The 21,837-nt window shown below is 35.5% G+C and overlaps 2 protein-coding genes across 3 annotated transcripts; one reads left to right on the top strand and one right to left on the bottom strand.

Moving 5' to 3' along the window:
• On the top strand, positions 1-6,852 carry LOC21406706 (PH, RCC1 and FYVE domains-containing protein 1). Of its 2 annotated transcripts, none has more exons than XM_024165341.1 (9): positions 1-376; positions 763-849; positions 1,092-1,181; positions 1,659-1,739; positions 1,875-2,069; positions 2,151-4,193; positions 5,073-5,219; positions 5,679-6,055; positions 6,506-6,852. In XM_024165341.1, the coding sequence occupies exons 1-9, from the start codon at positions 371-373 to the stop codon at positions 6,612-6,614; spliced, it is 3,135 nt and encodes a 1,044-aa protein (XP_024021109.1). In that variant the 5' UTR covers positions 1-370; the 3' UTR covers positions 6,615-6,852. The 2 variants fall into 2 exon arrangements, with proteins under 2 accessions (XP_024021109.1, XP_010095965.1); XM_010097663.2 differs by having other exon boundaries at positions 1-484.
• A 1,973-nt stretch (positions 6,853-8,825) lies between these two features.
• Positions 8,826-16,572, bottom strand: LOC21406705 (F-box protein At3g54460). The gene is made up of 9 exons (XM_024165360.1): positions 15,951-16,572; positions 12,090-14,681; positions 11,779-11,992; positions 11,412-11,657; positions 11,270-11,329; positions 11,034-11,164; positions 10,549-10,663; positions 9,552-9,704; positions 8,826-9,197 (listed from the first exon to the last, which is right to left on the bottom strand). Exons 1-8 carry the CDS (start codon positions 16,511-16,513, stop codon positions 9,558-9,560), a joined length of 4,068 nt encoding a protein of 1,355 aa, XP_024021128.1. The 5' UTR covers positions 16,514-16,572; the 3' UTR covers positions 8,826-9,197; positions 9,552-9,557.
• Positions 16,573-21,837: the final 5,265 nt, after the last annotated feature.

Below are 21,837 nucleotides of genomic sequence, written 5' to 3'. Positions count from 1 at the left end.
CAGAACACATTCATTGTTAACCTTTTACTTTACCTTCCGTATCCGACAACTCTTTTACCTATTTTCCCTCGCTTTTCCTTTTCCCCACCACTTTCTCTCTCTTTCTCTACTCATCCTCGAACAAAACGAACCGAGAATCTTTAAAAAAAAAAACCAAAAAAAAAAAAAAAAAAAGGCCTTTCGGCTGCGCATGATTCTGTCGTTTTCGTTGTCGTTTTGTTCCTCAAATCCCAAAGCTGGTATTTTTCTGCCATTGCCGCTTTGTTTTACATCCGCTTAGTCCAAAGCTTCTTCCAGTTTCCATGTCCTTTAGTAGTTGCAGATGGTGATCATTTCGAAGAAGTTGGATCAATGGGAGATTTGACACGGAATGGAGGTTAGGGTTTAGGGTTTAATGTGAGTTGTTCTTGATTCTGTTGTGTGGAAAAACATGATTTTGGATCACTCAAAGCTGGCGGGTCCAGTGGAGAGAGACGTTGAGTTGGTAATTCATTTGCTTAAAAACTCTTTTTTTTTTCCCCTTTTTAAAACTTATCTTAAGATGAGAAAGAGAAGAAAAATCTTTGAATTTGTTATTTCTTAGATAGTTTCATATTTTCTGTGTTTTTTTTTCTTTTTCCTTTTTTTTTTGTAACTATAATCTTATGTGTAATCATAGATGTTTTTGTACAATAATAGGATCATAAAATTTGTAAGCAGAAATGCATATTGGATACTTTGTGTGTTTGATCTAAAAGGGTCTCTGTTGGTTTTGGTAAACAGGCCATCACTGCTTTAAAAAAAGGTGCAAATTTGCTCAAGTATGGACGTAGAGGGAAGCCCAAGTTTTGTCCCTTCAGGCTCTCCAATGTAAGCCTCATGTATTTGGAAATTGCTGTGTGTTTAGTTTGGTGGGATTTTCAGCAATTTTTTTTTTTCCTATTTTCTATATATGATTCAAATATAGAAAATATAAGATCAGTAATACGAGTCAAATGGGACTTCTTTATTTCTCAACAAGTGACCTTTGTAAATGGACCGTGTTAAAAAAGTTGGCTATGTGGTTGTGAGCAAAAGAATGGAATATAACTATTTTGTGCTTTTTTCTTCAGGATGAATGTTTTCTAATATGGTACTCAAGGAAAGAGGAGAAGTGCATTAAAATAAGCCATATATCCAGAATTATACGTGGTCAGCGCACAGTAAGTTTCTCAGTCTTTTGATCTTCTTCACCCCCTGCATGGTGCATACTGCACTAAGTACTGCCAGTAGATCAGAAGAGCAATTGATGGCAGTTTGCAATGATGTGGTAGATGGATTTAGGATGATGCTATTAGATATCATTAGTATTTTAGCTTATTTGTAACTTCAGGGTATTTAAAAAATGTACAACCTTCCTAACTACAAAGTTTCAATGGTCATGTTCATACTTTTATGTTGATTTAGACTCTGGTTGAAAGCTACACTTTTGTATAACTAGATTGAGATTCTATGTCTGTTTTTTTTGTATTTTCTGGATGTAAGTACTCTGTATGAATGCTATAATATATTTCCTTTTTGCGATCATGCTGAGTTCCCTAAGTTTGAGTTTCAATGTTGCATACTTGCATTATTTTTGTTGTTGTTTTTTGCTTTTTAATCTATTTTTGTTTTAACACTGAGTTCATTTGATACTTCAGCCCACATTTCAGAGGTATCCTCGACCTGATAAGGAATATCAATCATTTTCTATTTTATACAAGGATAAGTCTTTAGATTTGGTAAGCCTATACTTCCTGGTGGTTTTCTCCTGTTTAACTTCTACCATGTTTTATCTTTAATTCTAGTTGAGTTTTGTTGGATCTTTAAAAATTGAATTTTCAAGATCAAACACTATGTCCTTTTAATTATACCAGATATGCAAGGATAAAGAGGAAGCTGAAGTATGGTTCACTGGTCTAAAGGCAATAATTTTACGTTTTCATCGTGAAAGGGGAAGAACAGAATCAAGAAATGATGTAGCACCATCTGAATCAAGTAGTCCCAGAGCATGCACTCAGAAGAGTTCTCCATTGACCTCTTCGTTTGGTACTGCTGATAATTCACAGAAGGTGTTCTTTTTTTTTTCCCCAGCTGTCTTCCATGATTATCTATCATAGATAGGTAAGATCATATTCGTCTAAATGATGCAGGATGGGGTGGATGCTATTTCTCCTAATGTTGCATGTGACATTCCTCCTAAACTTGATTTGGAGAATGCACCATCGAGCACGCCTCAAAAGGTATCTGGGGGTTCAGATGCTATGGATGGACCCTTAAAGGATTCCAGCATGGATGCTTTTAGAGTTAGTTCATCAAGTGCTGTTAGCTCATCAAGTCAAGGTTCTGGCCATGATGGAGGTGATGCTTTAGGTGATGTTTTTATCTGGGGGCAAGGCGTTGGTGATGGCATTTTAGGTGGTGGTGTCCATAAAACTGGAAGTTGTTCTAGTGTTAAGATGGATTCTCATGTGCCTAAAGCCTTGGAATCCACGGTAGTACTTGACGTTCAGAGTATGGCTTGTGGTGCACAGCATGCTGTTTTGGTAACTAAGCAAGGAGAAGTATTTTCATGGGGTGAGGAATTAGGTGGCAGGCTTGGACATGGTGTAGACTGTGATGTTTCTCATCCAAAACTCATAGATCGTCTCAAAAATATCAATATTGAATTTGTAGCGTGTGGGGAGTATCATTCCTGTGCGGTAACACTTTCTGGTGAGATGTACACATGGGGTGGTACTTCTTTCAAATCTCAGCTCCTTGGACATGGGAATGAAGCCAGGCAATGGGTTCCAAAAAAGTTAAATGGCATTTTAGAGGGAATTCATGTATCACTAGTTTCATGCGGGCCATGGCATACGGCTGTTGTGACCTCCGCTGGGCAATTGTTTACTTTCGGCGATGGAACTTTTGGTGCTCTAGGTCATGGGGATCAGACGAGTGTTTCAGTACCCAGGGAAGTTGAGTCCCTTAAAGGGCTTCGCACTATGCGAGCTGCTTGTGGTGTTTGGCACACTGCTGCAGTCGTTGAAGTTATGGTTGGGTTATCTTGTTCCAGTAGTCGTTCTTCAGGAAAGCTTTTTACATGGGGGGATGGAGATAAAGGTCGACTTGGGCATGGAGACAAGGAATCAAGACTTGTCCCTACTTGTGTTGCTGCCCTCGTCGAGCCAAGTTTTTGTCAAGTTGCTTGTGGCCACAGTCTGACGGTTGCACTTACAACCACTGGAAAGGTTTACACAATGGGAAGCCCTGCTTGTGGTCAGTTAGGGCATCCTCAAGCTGATGGAAAGCTTCCCATTCGTGTTGAGGGAAAGCTAACAAGGAATTTCGTTGAAGAAATTGCTTGTGGTGCTTATCATGTTGCAGTCTTAACTTCAAGAACTGAAGTCTACACTTGGGGAAAGGGTGCAAATGGCCGTTTAGGCCATGGGGATACTGAAGATAGAACTTCTCCCACGTTAGTTGAAGCTTTGAAAGACAAACAAGTTAAAACTATTATTTGTGGTGCTAACTTTACTGCAGCTATTTGTCTTCACAAATGGCACTCAGATTTTGATCATTCAACTTGTTCGGGCTGTCGGCTTCCATTTAATTTCAAACGAAAAAGGCACAACTGTTATAATTGTGGACTTGTTCTATGCCATTCGTGTAGTAGTAAAAAGTCTGCCAAGGCTTCCATGGCTCCAAATCCAGACAAACCTTACCGTGTGTGTGATAACTGTTTCGAGAAACTCACAAAGGCCACTCAAACCAACCCTTCATCTCACTATGCTCTTAGTAGAAGGGGAAGTGTGAATCAGGGGGTCAATGAACTCATTGAAAAGAACAAAAGTCTGGATTCACAATCTCTTGTGAAAGAAAATGATATAGCATCTTTCAAAAGAAACAAGAAACTGGGATTTAACAGTAACCGTGTACTCCCCATTTCAAATCAAGGTTCTGACTTCAGTACCATTGACGGATCGAAATCATTTAACCCTGTCTTTGGGTCATCCAAGAAGTTCTTCTCAGCTTCTCTTCCGGGATCTAGAATTGCATCAAGAGCAACCTCACCAACATCAAGACGATCTAGCCCGCCTCGCGCCAGAACTCCCAATCAAACTCTTTCGGGATTCAATTTGTCAAAAGTTGTGAATGAAACAAAAAGGACAAATGAAAGTCTGAGCAAGGAAGTTGTTAAATTAAGAGCTCAGGTATTCTGATTTTCATTTTTGAATTAAAAAATAACCATAATTAAAATAACAAATAGATATATAACCTAAACTAGCTGTGTTAAAGTATAAAACTATTGTTAGCCCACATCCTAATAGCTTAAGCTTTTGGGATGGATTGGTAAATTAACATTGTATCGGAGCGGGAGGTCCTGAGTTAAAACCCTCATAATTGCACTCTTCATCCCCATTAAATTGTCATCATGTGTTGGGTCTTTAATATATCTCGGGTTTAAATATTCATGTGCTGGCTTTTCAATTAATTTACCCACATGATTGCTCATTGTCCAGCCCACACGTGAGGGGGAGTGTTAAAGTAATAAACTATTGTTGGCTCACCTCCTAATAACTTAAGCTTTTAGGATGGATTGGTAAATTAACAAGCTACATTTCAACAGAGAATGAGCCATCGTACTTAGGAATAGGTACAGAGGTTTCAATGAGAAGTTGGTCAAATTTTTTGATGAATAGGTGTCACGTCTTACTTATTACTCAAAGAAGTTCACTACTTCTATTCCAAAGAGTGGTAGTCCGAAGTTCATTTATTTACAGCAAAATTTGGTCAGTCTAGCATTAGTGTTGGACTCTTAATGGGGAATCAAAACGATGCTATCATGTTTGTTTATATAGATAAGTTGGAAAAGAAAGTTAGCAGCTGTAGCATTATGCCGCTTTCAACTTTGAGAGTTGAAGTCCAGTATGATTAGCTAGCTTTAAGATTTATTATTTATATGCTATTTACAAGCCTTTAGGACGCAGATTGCACTATTATGAAACTGCGTTAATAGAATTTTTGCTAATTTATGGTATTAGCTGTGAGGTGCTGTGTGTCCTTTTTGTCCTAATTATCCTATGATGTAGGTTGAGGATCTCACTTCCAGATCTCAGCTTCAAGAAGTTGAATTGGAGAAAACCACCCAACAGCTAAAGGAGGCTATTGCAATAGCAGCAGAAGAAACGGCGAAATGCAAAGCAGCAAAGGAAGTGATCAAGTCACTTACTGCTCAAGTGAGTTTTACACTTCTGTTAGCAAATAAATACATTAAAATAAAACTCCATGAACATGTTAAACTTACTTGAGCAGAAGACAGTTATTTTACTTGTAATTGGATTCTTTTGATGTTTTGTTTTGTTTTGTGTTGTAAACACGTCCAAGGACATCTTTTTGAGCTGTCAAGTTCTATTTCTATTTTCATGGCTTTGTTGCTTATCATAACCAATAGGACCGAGTATTTGAAAGTAGCAGAATCACACTTTAAAAGCATTTAAAGCTAAGGAAAAAGAGAAAGAAAGAAAGAATAGAAAAGGAACCAACTGAAGTAATTATAATCGGAAGATATCAGCAGTAGTTAAAATGGCAGAACTCTGTCAACTTCACAGAGGGGATAAGTACTAAGGATGAACTCAAACTTAAGATGGCTTAAATAAAAAAGTATGAACTAATGCTTTGTTGTTTTATCATCGTAGTTAAAGGACATGGCTGAAAGGTTTCCTACTCGAACAGAAAGGAGCAGCAATACACCCTCATTTTGTTCTGCTAGTCCTACTCAGGATGTATCTGCTCTAGCCACTGATCGAAAGAACAGTCCAGTGGCCTGCCGTGAACTAGATTCAATTCAAACAAATAGCCTGATGATTTGTAATGTATCGAGCGCTGTTGGTAATAATGCTTTAACTGTTACCGAGGTCTTGCATTCAGAAGCAACAACTAAGAATAAGGGTAGAGGTGCGAAATCTGAGACCACAAATGGTGACGAGTGGGTTGAGCAAGATGAGGCAGGCGTATATTTTACTCTTGCTTCATTGCCTGGAGGTCTCAAATACCTCAAACGTGTCCGCTTCAGGTACGTTATAACCATCTTCCCTTTAGACATCCCTTTACCAAAAGTGCATTTAATTAGGTACTCTAGTGGAAAATTCGTTTCATTCAAATCAGGCACCTTTGATTTTTGCGAGCGAGAATTTACGGTTAAGATCATTTGGTTCTGTCATATATATGGTGTACCTGCATGAATCAGGAAGTCTAGTCTAATCCATGAGCCCAAAGTCGTAAATCTCCATTATAAACCTATGTGTTCCCAATATAAGTTCCGATTTTTTTCTCTACTTGCAGTAAAACTGAGTAAGTAATCTCTAATCCACTTATAAGATCGAGCATATATAACCTACTAGGAACCCAAATGATTTTGTCTATGCAATGTTAAATGCGTCTTCTGTGAGAAATGGAATTTTGTTCTTAATGATTTCACTAGGACGACTACTAACTTACATGCCTGAAATTCTATTATTGTCAGTCGGAAACGATTCAGTGAGAAACAAGCGGAACAGTGGTGGGCAGCTAATAGGTCTAGAGTATATCAGCGTTTCAATGTTCATGTGGTTGACAAGTCTACCATTGGCTAGGATGGAAAAAGGTTAGCTCAATGCCTTACCACTGTCCATGGCGCAGATGAGTCGGCGGTTTCCAAATGGAAGGCTTTAGAAAAGCCAGATGGTTTGCTTGAGTTTTGGCTGCCAAAGGGCTGGACCTGTTTTCTAGTTGTGTAGATATGATGTAATTTTTCTTCGCATTCTCGTCCTTCTCGAATGTGTATAAATGCACATATATTATGCATGTATGTCCCCAGCCATGTTATATTCATACCGGTGTACCACACGTACCCCTTTTAGTGTTCTTTTTTCGCAGGGAAGTGGTAAAAGTTTCCGAGTTCATATGCGTAGTCATCTTGAATCGGTAAATCGGTTTGCCGAGTTTGTGTTCCATGTAATCTATTTATGTTGCCACAAAGCAAAGATGAGTCCTTTATGGTGCTATGAGCTATGGAAAAGTAATAATCAGCTTTTATTCTCTGCAATCCTAGCTCATACCTGAAATTTCCTATTTGTCAAATCTATCTACGCACCGGCTCGTGTATAATTCAACATACAAGGCAGAGAAGATCGTGTGGACGATGAGGGCCTTTACAAACTCTAATTGACGGATTTTGAGTGGTAAAATGGACAAAATGGACTTGAAAAATGATTCTTGCATGACAAAATTGATGCAACTGAAGCCAATAAAATGAGACGCAAACGGAAAGGGAAATCGCGTTTTTTAATGGGAGAAAAGTATGCAACAGAGATTGGAGTTTGGAAAATGGGTTTAAATGGAAATTCAAATTTGTTTAAATTTTTTAGAGAAAATGACCATATGATACACTAACCTAATTACTAGCAAGAGGGTCGTAGAACACACCATTTAGGAAAGAAAAGAAAACAAATGACCAACGTTTTGGTTACTAAAGAAAATGATAATAAAAGAAAACAAAATGACACAGCAAATTATAAGAGCATAGCTGTGTTCCTAATTAGCAACGCCCCTGCATGTGAAATTTTATTACTTCTCCACTAAATTTTGACTCTTTTGAGGGGTTATTGCGGATGATATTTGTCTTTCGTAGCCGGCAGAATGTGCACGTGGTTTTTTATCGCCAAGAATTCCTCTTTTTTTTTTTTTCAGAGCCAAAAAAAAAAAAAAAAACCATATACGTAGTTACTTATAGCAATATTAGTTTTTATTTTTTATTTTTTCAAAGTAAAGTATGTTACCACGATGGATTTACAAGTCAAACAAAGGAACAAGTCCAACAAAGGCTTTCTGGTAAGTTGGCGATTTGATAGTGAATCTATTATTTATTAAAATACAAAAATTGAGTTTATCTAGTAAATAGAGGATTGCAACATTTACCACATAAAAATGAGAAAATGCACTAAATAACATTTTTATTAAATATGCTATTTATTTTCACTCCTAGTAAATATGTTATTTACCACAAATGGTTTAACAAAATGGTCTACATGTTATAATTTCCCATAAATATAATATTTAGATTTAGAATAATAATGTAGCATTAAGGATATTTATATTTTATTTAGTCATTTAAAGAATGTCAAGAAAAGCAGCTGCTGGAAAGGCAACAGTTTTGCTGCTTTCAGATACTGGTGCAATTCTAAAATCTATTGGGAAAAAAATTGGGTTTACCAAACACCTAAATTGCTAAAAACTATTTATTTAACAATTTAAAAAGGAAAAAAAAAAAAGAAAATAGGTCAAGATTTGAGATGAATTAAAATTAATAGACTAATAATTTATATAAGTTAATAAATAGGCAAAATTACTATTTTTGTCCATAATTTATCTGATTATGAATCATAACTTGACAAATTATTGTCCATAAATCACAATTTTTATCTATAACTTGTCTGGCTATCAACCATAACTTGATAAGTTTATCCATAACTTATCTGGTTATGAACCATAACTTGACAAGTTATGACATATTAATTTCTATAACTAAAAATTAACCTATATACTTTCTTAAGGTTTTCATATTGGTCTATTTTCTACTATTTCCCATTTAAAAATAGCACTTCCAGCAGCAATCAAAACAGCTGTGTGTAATGATTAGCATACGTGAAATCTTAATTATGGTTTTGATTGCAATTTTCAAACCAAAAACTAATTGTAGTTCCTACTTACAGACTTCGATATATACATGTTCTCATTCCACTTACATTCTAATCCACCATGGACTAAACACCACTGAAGGATTCTTTACAAAAATATTCCTTTCACATGAATGTATGATCAATTTCAAATAGTAGTGCATTCAAATTTCAGTTTCATGAATTGACAAATATGAATGTGGCAAATTGCTACCTCCCTACCCAAGAACCAAAAAAGCTATAAATTTTTTACCCACCATCAGCTCTACACTTGCAAATGGAACAAATTGACACGAATCTCAAATCAAAACTTTTTTGAGATGCTCCAAATGCAAGCCACAAAATATATATATAAATACCACGATTTGAATAACGTATGTAGGAGATCAGTTGTATAAAATAATCCAATGTCAAGTTATGTCCTGTGATTCGGAACAGTTCAATCCCCAAGACCCCACCAGATCAGCCTAGTCGCAGCAGTTGCAGGAGAAATCACCATTCCTGGCAGAAAAGAGATCGTTGATTACGCGCAGAGGATAATAGCAATCACTATAAAGTATGCATGAATGATCAATTTGTAAAATGCTACAGAAGGAAATATAGCATTAGCAGCTGATTTAAGGATAAATTTTGATATGCATATCATCTTTCAAGACAGCAGCTCGTCGGCTAACATAATAATCTGTTCCACCTTCATAAAAGGGTTTTTTTTTTTTAATGGAAAAAGGATTTGTTATTAAAAAAATTCAAAATTTAAACAAAAAAAAAAAGAATTTTATGCAATACATTCTTTCAAAAGAATTAAGGAATTATTTAAAAAATAGAAAAAAAAAAACAATAAAACTGTATGCACACCTTTGTTTAGATAGTTGGATTTGTCCGCACAAACCGAAGTTGAGAGAGATAATTATTCACAGCAAAATCATGTAATGAACGGTGAGTTCGTGCCCCTTCAGAGTTGGTCTTTCCAAACTCTTTCTTCAAAAGTCTTCTACGCTCAGTAGCATCCTGATGGAAATAACAGAGACAGAGATAATCTAAATCAAATAACAAAAAACGTAACGCCGGTTCTTTTGTCGTCAAATCGAGTTATGTTTTTAACTCAAAAATACGCATTTGATAGCAAAACTTGGAAAGAGTCTTCAGAACACAGATTGAACAAAAATCAAGTCTAACAAAAAATGAACCAACTTGAGAAAACGTAACCTTTGAAATTGAAATATACGTGATTGATTTTGTTATCAATATTAATTTGTTAGCAAGTTTCTTTTACTTCAGAAACCGTAGCCTTTGTTTATGGCTTTCAACTTTCCTATTTTGCTTTTCATTTATTTTCTCCTTTTTTGGAAGGCACCATGTGTCCCTGTCCTCCAGACCTCTGTCCTTTGTAATTGATTTTATTATAAAAAGAAAATTTATGAATAAAAAAAACACACACACACACACACACACACACCAGAAAACAGAAAACCATCTAATGGACATAGTCGCTGCATGTTTCACACAAGGGAGAGAGAAACAACAAATAGTCCACACACAAGCAATGAGAGAACAGAAAGGAGAGGAGAAAAAAGCATCTTCTTGTTTTCTTGTGGATTCTAAATAGAAACCCTAATAAATTGGTTATTTGAGTGGGCTCTGCTTAACTGTTTCCTCTCTCTTCCCCACCACTAAATCTAAAGTGTGTTAAGCTACGGAGGATGACAATTCAAGCATAAGGAATTACAAGTTACAGAAGATGGGATACAAAGTAATAAACAAATCCTACAAGGTATTAAGTCAATTTATCAACAGGACCAAATCAAACACAATGCATGGTTGCTCAATCATCAAACTCACTGAACCTGTTTACCTGTAAGAACGCAACCATTTGCTCTTCAATAGTAGAACGCATTGCTAAAGTTTCCACATAAATAGGGCGTGTAGCACCCATCCGATGAGCACGACTAATAACCTGTTCCTCCATGCTGATGAGGTTCCAATCGTAGAAAGGTATTACATGGAAATAATGAGCGTATATTACACCAGGAAGAAATATGAAACTAGTTACATAAAACTAAACTTTATTTTTACTTTTTCCTGAAAATGGAAACGAAAGCAATTCCTTTGCAAGATGGTCACTCTAGTAACCTTGTTTTTCAAAAAGAGGGGAAGTGGTCAGTAACTACATAAAACTAAACTTTATTTTTACTTTTTCCTGAAAATAGAAATGAAAAACTAATCGAGATTGTCTTTTTCTTTCCGCTTTTTAGGATCTCTCATCCTCGTCACCTTGTATTGATTAATCTTCATCAATAAAGGTTTCTGTTTACTATAAAAAAAAATTAAGGGAATAACCTTTTGTCCCATATTGGTTCCATCAGGAAAACATGAGATACAAAGCTCAAATCGAGACCCAATGCAGCACTTCCATCCATCAAAAGCACCATGCAAGTTTCATCATTCTGGAACGTGGTCAGTGACTTCATCTGAACAAGTGTAACGGAATTAACCAATAGAAATAGAAACACAAACAAAGAATCACAGAACTAAAAAAATAAAATAAATAAAAAAGACAGTAAAGGAATATCTACCTTGTTGCTAGAATGCATCGGACTATACATACCAGCAAATTTGATACCAGCAATGGTAAGCTGGATAAAAGAGATAAAGTTAGAGACTATAATATGAATAAAATCCAAAAAGACCCATAAGTTTTCGGCATATAATGATCACCTGTTGCTCAATAACGTGTATATGCTCCAGAAACTGGGAAAATACAAGAAATTTATCTTTATGTGTATTTATGTTAGAGTTTCTCGTCCAAGATTGACATAGTAATCCCTGAATGTTCTTGACATCAGTGCCATCATCCTTAGGTGGTTGGACCTCATTGTTAGCATCTTGCAATTCTTTCAAACTATGAATAAGATAAGCAACTTTACTGCTAGATGTTGATTGCCAATCCGGATCCCAGTTATCCTGCATAAACACCAAATAGCACATGTAAATAAAATCATTTTGTAAAAGATTTCGAGAACATAAAGAATAAGAGATTGTGTCGTAAAAGAACTGGAATACATAAAGTGTAAGCGACGCGTGCCTGTTTATATGATGGCTGTAACTCAATAAGATCTTTAGGGACAGGCCACTTGGGGTTTGGATTTTCCGGTCGAGCCAGGGTATCCGGAGTTTGCATCTCATATAAATTGCCACAACCAGGATAAGTGCATCTTTCACTGTCCAAAGCAACACAATCGAGGCACAATAGATGCCTACATGGTGTAATGACAGGTAAACGGCACCATTCCCCACACCTAAAGAAATCATAGAATCATTCTCAAACAATCCAAATGTCATCTAGAAATCTAAATAGGAAAAACCAAAGGAATCTCAAAGCCTAGCATTTCTTACCTGACACAGTTGCCACCATCTAGGAGGTTATACTTGATAAAAGCATACTCCTCAGAAGTTGGATCCAATCCGTTTTCAACCAAAGCATCCATAGTTTCCTGAATATCTTGACCAGCATCTGTTACTTTTATATGCCCAGCCACACAGCAAGATAGCCTAATATTTTTTATAGTTGTACTTCGGAACTTCCATTGCTTTGGATTTAAGAGACTTTCAACATGAGAATGGTCATTCCAGTCAGCCATTAGAATATTGCGCCGCACTGTAACTGCTAATTCATTGTAACTCCTTGCATGTTCGTCAGTAAAGTCGAGTAGGGTAACTTTCTTAATGCAAGGTGGAATATTCTTCAAATCTATCTTCCTTGCACTAATCATGCACCTGTGAAGTAAATGCAACAGACGAGATCGTCCTTCTTCCATCTCTGCCTCAAAAGGCCTAAGAATCCCAGCTTCCCAAGACTTTTGATTCAGCCCATACGCTTCCTCGTGTAGAAATTTAAGCAATGGCTGAAGGTGTGATAGTTGACTATTAGGCGTATTGGGAGTTGGTGTTCCTGTTAATATCCAACGGTTAGAAGCCATTAACGAAACAGCCATTTGCAGTTTGTTGGTTAAGCCTACACTTGATCCAAGGGTGTGCCCCTCATCTAACATGACCCTAAGCCAATGAACTTGCATCAGCGCACTTTTCTTACGGGAACTCCATTCTGCGCTTAGGCGGCTGAAAGTAGTTATGACAACATCATAGTCCCAGGCCAGACTGTGTGCAGAGGGCTTTCTATGATCTGTCCAGATATAAACCCGCAACTGACCAGAGCTCACATGCTTCTGGATTTGGGTTTTCCAATGATCGACTAGAGTTGCAGGAACAACTACAAGGGTTGCTTTTGATAGATACAATCTAATTGAATCTAATGGCTCACAAAGAGCAATTCTAAGAGCAGCCACATCAAAGACCAAGTTGTGAAGTTTTTTTGGGTAATACCACCTAACAATACCCTTTTCCACTCCTTTTCTAAGACCAAACGATTGAAATATTCTATGGAACCCAAGTGGATCGTCACCAGGATCTATGCAAGTGCTAATAAGAGGACCTCGAAGGCCAATTGTTTCCATTTCTGAGAGCTTGTCCGAAGAGAGTTTAATTAACCAACTCAAGGCTTTCTTTGTTGCAGAATTTATCAAGGAATGATGCTCCTTGAGCACACTGGCGAAGAAAGAAATGTTTTGTTCCTCTCCTCCAGATTTCCCTTTGCTGTAGAATCCTCGTAAATACGTTATTGGCCCGCTGTCGTTCCAACTCTCCTCCGGAACACTACAACTTTGACATTGAGGATCAGTATTCATGCTACAAAACCAAGCTGCAGTGACACCAGATATCCAACTTTCCTGAAGTTTCCTCCACTTGTGACAAGCATCACATTGAACCCAAGTATCACTATATTCGTAGTGACCTGTCATAACTTTTCCACAACTCTTAGAATTTTTTGAATGTTCACGTGATATATCAGCTTGATTCTCACAAGAGACGTGTCCTAAACCATATGAAGCATGCTTCACTCTGCTAGAATTCTTTCCCACCTTCATTTCTGTGGAAAAACCAGACTCCCCTTCAAATTTGAAAACAAGATTTTTCTTTATGCGACTCAAGTTTCTAGTGCATGGAAACACAGACATTGCTGTCTTGGAGCATGTAGCTATTGGTTTCTCTACTTGATTATTAAGTCCTGTAGCTTGCTCATTTAGAAAAATTAGTCTGGCTCTTTTAGATGAGTAGCAACCAAGTTGCTCCGGACTTGTTTGTGCTTTCTGATCCACAACCCTCTTTCTTAGAGTCAAATTACTAACAGCAACATAATCACCACCAAGCTCATAATAGCCGCACCTCTGATTACCATTATGAGTACACCATATGATTTCTACACCATCTGGTGGATCTGCCACCTTTCCTTGTGTCTTAAGAATGAGAGAAAGAGCAGTAATTGTCTTGCCTAAGCCAGGTTCATCACAGAACATTCCCCCGCGGAAATCATTGATGGTGGGAGTTTCACCATAGATTATTTCGCCTGAAATAGTGCTTATGTAAAACGATAATCCATCTTCAGTCACAAAAGCTGTGTACAAGGGATGTGGCAAGGCTTCAGCACGCTGCTCACGATGTAACATCCACTGTACTGCTGCCTGCTGGTGAGGAAACAATTTAAGCTTCATACATGGCATGATCAATGCTGCCAAGAATCTAAGATGGCGACAGGTTGCAGCAACCTTAACTAGCTCTACTGGACCAAGAGGAGCTAGTATATTAATGAGAATATCATCAGATAGTTCCCATATACCAGATCTACAAGAGTCGTCTACAGGTTGTATTCTAAAAGTATCATTATATCCCATCTTTGCAACACTAGGTAAACTCTTAAAAATTTCATGAAGCTCAAACAGTCGTTTCTTTGAAGAGTCGGTGATTCTATAATGCAGCTTACATGCAAGAACATGGCAATCTGAGAGATCCCACATGCTCCTACTAGCTCCTAGAGCATCTTTAATGTAATCTCCGCCGGCCATCATTGAACTTCTATGTCCCCAATCACAACTGCAGAAGAAAAGTTCTTGGAGTAATAAGGCCAGAGCATTATATACATTGGTCTTGAAGACTTGGAGAAAGCCATGATATATTTATTGAACACAAATCTTTAATAAATGAAAGAATGAAAAGGAAATCATGTCCATACCTTTACACAACCCATTGGCAAACACTTGAATTACTACTACACATACAGTCATACTATAGACCCCCCATCACCAGGACTTATTTTAGGAGCATAAGCAAATATTTATGAAGAAGCATTAAAAGAGTCATAAACACCAATATGAAGCAAATATTTCACTATGCACGTTCATAGAATCATGACACTCAAATTGAATCAACAAATTGAAGACATTAGGTTAATAGATGGACTAGACAAGGTAATCTCACACCCAAGTACCACCAATGCAGTCGTAAGAATGTCATTTCTTTCCTTCTTCTGATGAGCCCAAAGTTCATACTCTATAATCACACTTTACTACCCTTACCCAGCCGATATGTTATACGGCATGGAGTGTGTGGTAACAAAGTGAAAACTAGACTCATCATTCAAATAGAATTGGGTCAAGTCCTTTCTATCTTATTTTTTTGGTGGCCTCAAGAATGGTAGCGGGATGTTTCACCAATCATCCCCTTTTATTAAGGGGAAAAAAATATTCCGCACCTCAACTAATTGATAAATTGATAAATGCACAGTGCGGCATGGTGAGTCCGGTGACAAGAGTGAAAACTCAGCTCATTCTTGGGTTAGCTGGTGAAACATCCATTTTTATTAAGGGGAAAAAAAATTCCGCGCCTCAACTATTGATAATGCACGCCTGGTGAATCCGGTGACAAGAGTGAAAACTCAGCTCATCCTTGGGTTAGCTAAAATCTCACTTCAACTGATTGATAAATTGATAAATGTACCATATGGTGTGGTGACATGAGTGAAAACAAGGCTAGTCACTGCCTCACTGGGTTATGTCAAATTTCGGACCTCGACTGATTGATTATTGATAGATCGAGAATGTACAGTGCGGTGTCGTGACATGGATACATATCAATTACATTATATTAAATTCCTCATTTTGAGGGAGAACCAGCTAGATTTTCATACTCATAAAAGAATTCAAGGTAAAATGCGTCGGTTTGAACATAAATGAATTGATAATTTTTATCCTACTTCTGTTTCTCTATTGAATTTTCCTTACGTTCTTTATGTTCCATTAGTGGCTCCAATCCTGGGTAGGGAATCATCTCTTCCTGAAAAAATAAAATAAAATAAAATTGCACCTCAAGTGTCGGAACAGAGCACCGGCGACGGATCCGTACTTCGGAAACTGCCATTCGGACCAGAGCGCGATCGGGAGATACACATCTACGAGCAAAACCGCCCTAACCTCTCCGCCGACCCCAGCCTCAGTCCTCACAAGACGCGCCGTGATTTGCAAGCACTTGTGCGTCACCAGAGCGTGAAGCAGTTCCACCACGCTCATACTCCCATTCACCATTCCAATGCTCCTCTTCCTCGTCTTCTTCTTCGAACAGCCGCCGCTGTTGCTTTTTCTCCTCTTCGGCCGCTTCCGATTTTCTTTTGCGGAACCGAACGCGTTTTCCTTTTCGCTGCTCGGACCAGTCTCCTCGCATCTCTGCGGCGAAATCACCGGCGACAACACGACGTCGCCGGCGGGGGACCTGAACCCGACGGAGGAGTTCTCGCGGAAGATGTGGAAGTGCGTGCCGAGAGGCGGAGTTTCGTGGGAAGAAGAGGTGACTGTGAGAACCGCACAGAGGAAACCGCAGAGCTCGAGGTCTGGAACCGCTACCGCCCGGTCGTCGTTCTTCTGAGTTTCCATGGATTCGATATGGGGAGACACGCTCACGCACGCACCGATTTTGATAAAATAGAAAACGTTTTGTCAAAATATTACTACTCTACCCAACAGAAAGAAAAAGAAAAATAAAAACGATCCGTGAAAATCTAGGGGCAGTTATTAGAACAGGTTCATAAATTCAGAAATATAATTAGAATTGTTTTTTGATTTATAATAAACAGTTTAAGTGAACGTTTAAATTAAACGTTTGTTTTTTATATTATCATAGCATAAATTCACTATATAATTTAAATCATAGCATAAATTCATTAAATAAATACACATTAAAAAGACGTTTGGTTCATAAATTAAAATTATGATATTAAAATTATTTTTAATTTACGTGTATTTTTTATAAGAGAAAATACTGTAACAAATTACGAACTATGATTCAAATCGAGATACGAATTCTCCAACTAAACAACCCATAAATTACTCGTTGCGTCTAATCTCATCTATAAATTTATGATGTAGCAATAATATTAAAATATTAAAAACCAATTAAACTTAAAAAATGAATTAATTATTAAAAATGATTAAAGAATTCTAAAAATTTGAAATAAGTTAATTTTCTTCTTCTTTTACACTAAAAATAATTAAATTTCTTTTTTTTAATAAATTTATAAACATTTAATTCATAAATTAAAATTATTTTTTAGAATTATTTTTAATTTATATATACGAAAACAAAAAATCAACAGCAAAATCTAATTCGTGCTCAATAGTCTGCTCGTGTAACTCGGAAAAAAAAAGTCCATCCTTTGAATACTAACAAAAAAAAAAAAAAAGAGTTCATCGTTTGAGAAAAACCAGAGCAGTCCCATTTGAAATTTCGAAAAAAAAAAAAATCAAACATTCATTTGATTCTTCTTTGATTGATACGGGTTTCAACCGAAAAATAAAAATTTGATGAGGAAGGAGCTTGAAGCTCTGTGCAAGAGGAAGTGCACAAGTTCCTCACGCTCGATGGAGGATCTGTGAGACGAAGCAATGAGCAAGGCAAATGAGAGCAGATCTGGGCAGTGAACTAGATGATGATGGTGGATCTGGGCCTGGAGTTGGTTCAGGAATGATTTGGCAACGAGCTTGCAAAGGACTACTCTAGCAATGGTGGGTTTGGGTTCCAATTTTACCCTGCTTTGTTTTTTCTCTCCCACTTCTCTCTCACGCGACCTCCCCTTCTCTCTCTCCGTTAATTTCTGACATCATTCAATTCGTTGATTGAATTTTTAATTTAAATTAAGATCTCATTTATTATATTAATTTAAATTTTATTATAATAAAAAAATTTTAAAAATATGTATATTTAATTTTTTTATTACAGTAAAAAATTTTCATATAAAATCACATCTTAATTTAAATTAAAAACTCAAATCAGCGAACTAAACGGGCCTTAAGATGTGATTTTATACGAAAATATTTTACTGCAGCAGAAAAAATTAAATGTGATTTTTAAACCTCGTTCAATTTGCGGATTTAAATTTTCAATTTAAGTTTAAATGTAATTTTTTTAGAACTTTTAATTGTAGTAAAATTAGAATTAAAAACTCGAATTAGTAAAAGAAATGAGGTTTTAGGCTCCATTCATTTTACCGATTTAATGGCTCGTTTAGTTCGCTGATTCGAGTTTTTAATTCGAGTTGAGATGTGATTTTATGTGAGAGCTTTTTACTGTAGCAAAAAAGGTAGATGTGATTGTTCATGAGAGCTTTTTATTGTAGCAAAACTCGAATTCTAAACTCAAATCAACAAAATGAACGGGGCTTAAGTTTACAATTTGAGTTTTGTTACAGTAAAAAAATTCTAAAAAACAGTCACGTTTAATTTTTTTATTACGGTAAAAAAATCTTAACTCAAATTAAAAATTTTAATTAACGAATTAAATAAACTCTTAATGATACATTTTAATTATAATAAAATTAAAATTTAAAACTTAAATTGATAAAATAAACTAAATCATTTCTCTCCAATCGTTTCTCTTTCTGTCAACCTCCCACTCTCTCTCCTCTTTGTCTCTCTCCAATCTTTTTCTATGAACCAAAAATTTGAGAGCCACGGCCCACAGATGAGATGGTCTAAGAGCCCGTTTGGTTCATGGATTAGAATTATTTTCGATTTACGTATATTTTTTATAAGAAAAAATATTATAGCGAATCATGAATCATGATTCGAATCAATGAACGAATCCCTTTACCAAACGGACTCTAAAGCTAGGAGGGCTGGTGAGGAGAGCCACAGGTGGACGAGATTAGGGATGATCTCTGCATAGTTTGATGACTTTAATTTTTTACCAAAATAATTTTAGTTGTTTTGTTTTTTCAATCGTTCATAATAAAGATATATATTTTTAAATACATTTTTTAAGTTTTTAATGTATGATACGTCAGTAAAACGTTAGCGTTAGAGTTATAGATGGGAATTGACATAAGGGCATTTTGAAACGTTTTTTATATTTTAAGGAGTGTTTTGAACTGTTTTAAAATATAGTACATAATTTTGAAATATTTATAAAAATAATCTAAAAAATAAAAAAAAATCAATAGAAAAAAAGATAATTTCAATTGTCTGTGGGCCGTATTGAACGAAAAAAAATAATTTCAATTTGATATTAACACAGCAACATCATCTTTTAATACCCGTATTTTTTATAATTTTAATTGGTATTTTAACATTTTAAAAATTCATTTTTCGTATTTTGAGATTCTTTTTGGGGATTAAAATGTAAAAATTATCTTTTTTAATAATCTTTATTTGGTTGACCCGAATTTACTCTTTATTAATTTTCTTAAAAAAAACTTTATTCTTATAACCAAATATTTTTTTCAAAAATAGTAGAAAATATGTCAATATGAAAAGCTTAAGAAAGTATATATGCCAATTTTTAGTTATAAAAATTAATAGGCCATAACTTGTCAAGTAATGGTTCATAATCAGATAAGTTATGGACAAACTTGTCAAGTTATTGTTCATAACCAGATAAGTTATGGACAAAAACCGTGAATTATGGACAATAACTTATCAAGTTATGGTTCATAACCAGACAAGTTATGGACAAAAACAGTAATTTGACATATTTATTAACTTATGTAAACTATTGGCCTATTAATTTTAATTCATCTCAAATCTTGACATATTTATCTATTTTTCCCTATTTTTATCTACTTTTAAAAATTTTAAAAGAATAAATGCGCATCAACAAAATAAGAAATTATTAAAAATGGCAAAACGACATTTTTTAATGTCCCAAAAGAGAGTCTCAAGGTACTAAAAATTGATATTTTAAAAGGTAAAGATACTAAATTAAAATTATCCAATACATATAGTATTAAAAGATAATTTCACTATAAAATAGGGTGCCAAATTAAAAATTATTTCAAATAAAACTGATAAAATAAAACAATCAAACAAAAAAAAAAAACAAATTCAAAGAAAACCTATCAAGCAAAAACAATAAAAAATCATCTTGTTTTATTCAGCGAAAAAAAAATAAAAACCTTCTGACGTAAACTAAACAACACTGTAGTGCATTTTATATGTGGGTGTGAGAAAAATCAATAAATTGCACAATAGAATATTAAAATTTTATTAATGGTCAAAAACAAACTTAGGTTGCTTTAAATAATAATTACATCTAAATAATCCGTACCTCTTGAAAAATAAAAAAAAAACAACACGTTTGAACGTTCCTATAAGAGCCTCAACCAACTGATTTTATGCGCTATTCTCGTTTCAAAAAATCGTTGTGTGTGTGGGTACAACTCAACAATTTTTCATCACTAGTATTCTCCTTCCAACGACTAGAGAGAAAATTAATTATTAAAATGAACAATTAACTCTCTCGCGTGTGCTCTCAAGCAATTTAGGAATAAATGAAGATCTCAAGCCTCTTTTTATAGAAGTCGTTGGAGGAGTCTGAAGTAGATCATGATTAGACGTGTTGAAAAAATCAATTAGTTATGTAGCAGAAGACTTTTAAAACTTTTTCATTAATTGCTAGGAACAAATTTTCATTCTTTTCGCTGATTCGAGTTTAGAATTTGAGTTTTACTACAGTAAAAGATTCTAAAAAAAGTCACATCTAACTTTTTTGCTACAGTAAAAAACTCTCACACAACATCACATCTCAACTTAAATTAAAAACTCAAATTAACGAACCGAACGATACTTTAAGTTGCTATGAAGAATAAATTACATTTAAATAAGTTATAGCTATTGTAAAGTCGAAATCAACATTTATGATAAAGCGTTCTTTTTAGAAGAGTCTCAACAAACTAACCCTTCTATGTTATTCTCATTCTACATATCATTGTGTGTGCACGCGCGCACACAAGTTCAGGAATATCATTTATACTGATATCTCATATCTTTTACATTCTAATAAAGGAGAATGCGGGCTTGTTCTTTTGAGTAAAAAACTAAAAAAAAGACAACTCGAGTTACAACTTTATTCGAGTTCATATTCTTTTAAGTTTAAACTCGAGTTTAGGACTAAAACTCGAGTTCAAGTTTCTCCTTCAACTCGAGTTCATAAACTCGAACTCAAATTAATGAACAATATTTTTTCTATTCTTAAAAATGCTATAACTTTTTCGTTTTAATTCTGATTGAGATTATTTTTTTTCTATGCGTTGACAACGAAAAGACGAATAAAACCCGACCCATATACCATATGAGAAATTTTCATCAGCATTGAGTTTTTATTAAAATACTATCTAAATACAAATTCAAGTTTTGACTCACTCAAACACAAACTCAAAAAGATTTTTATCTCAAACCATAACTCAAATATACACAACCAAACACAAACTCAAGTTACAAGTTAAACTTAAGTTATAACTCAAATTCAACTCAAGAATTATACTCAAGTTAAACTCTAAAAGATCAAGCCCTGCGTTTTTAGTAGGAGATGAGGATGAAACATTTCGCTTGTTTCTTCCTCTTAAATTAGCCACGCAGCTTTTTTCTTTTTATGGAGAAAGAGAATGAAGAGTGGTGGGTCCCCCGCCTGGGAAAAGAGAGAGAAGGGGATAGTAGAGGGGCCGACATGCAAGAGGGGGAGGGGGTATTCCCGAAAGAGAGTAGGCTCATTTAGTTCACTGATTCGATTTTTTAATTCGAGTTGAGATGCGATTTTATATAATAGTTTTTTACTATAGCGAAAAAGTTAGATGTGACTGTTTACGAGAGTTTTTTACTGTAACAAAACTCGAATCGATGAAATGAACAGGATCAGAGCTTGCCATAAATAGAGAAAGAGAGAGAGGAGTGGTGGGTCCCGCGTGAGAAAAGAGAGAGAAAGAGAGAGG

This window comes from Morus notabilis, unplaced genomic scaffold, assembly GCF_000414095.1.
Source record: "Morus notabilis unplaced genomic scaffold, ASM41409v2 Scaffold179, whole genome shotgun sequence".
Classification (NCBI taxonomy): domain Eukaryota; kingdom Viridiplantae; phylum Streptophyta; class Magnoliopsida; order Rosales; family Moraceae; genus Morus; species Morus notabilis.
This window is presented reverse-complemented; position numbering and strand designations above follow the sequence as displayed.

Bases quoted from the DNA above. Each gene is read 5' to 3' on its own strand.
- LOC21406706 (XM_010097663.2), top strand. From the start codon at position 431: ATGATTTTGGATCACTCAAAGCTGGCGGGTCCAGTGGAGAGAGACGTT. The intron at 850-1,091 runs GTAAGCCTCATG...TTTTTTCTTCAG, and splicing joins GTCCCTTCAGGCTCTCCAAT to GATGAATGTTTTCTAATATG. The intron at 6,056-6,505 runs GTACGTTATAAC...TATTATTGTCAG, and splicing joins CTCAAACGTGTCCGCTTCAG to TCGGAAACGATTCAGTGAGA.
- LOC21406705 (XM_024165360.1), bottom strand. From the start codon at position 16,513: ATGGAAACTCAGAAGAACGACGACCGGGCGGTAGCGGTTCCAGACCTC. The intron at 10,664-11,033 runs GTTATTCCCTTA...GAACCTCATCAG, and splicing joins GAACCAATATGGGACAAAAG to CATGGAGGAACAGGTTATTA. The intron at 9,705-10,548 runs GTAAACAGGTTC...TATTTCCATCAG, and splicing joins AAATGGTTGCGTTCTTACAG to GATGCTACTGAGCGTAGAAG.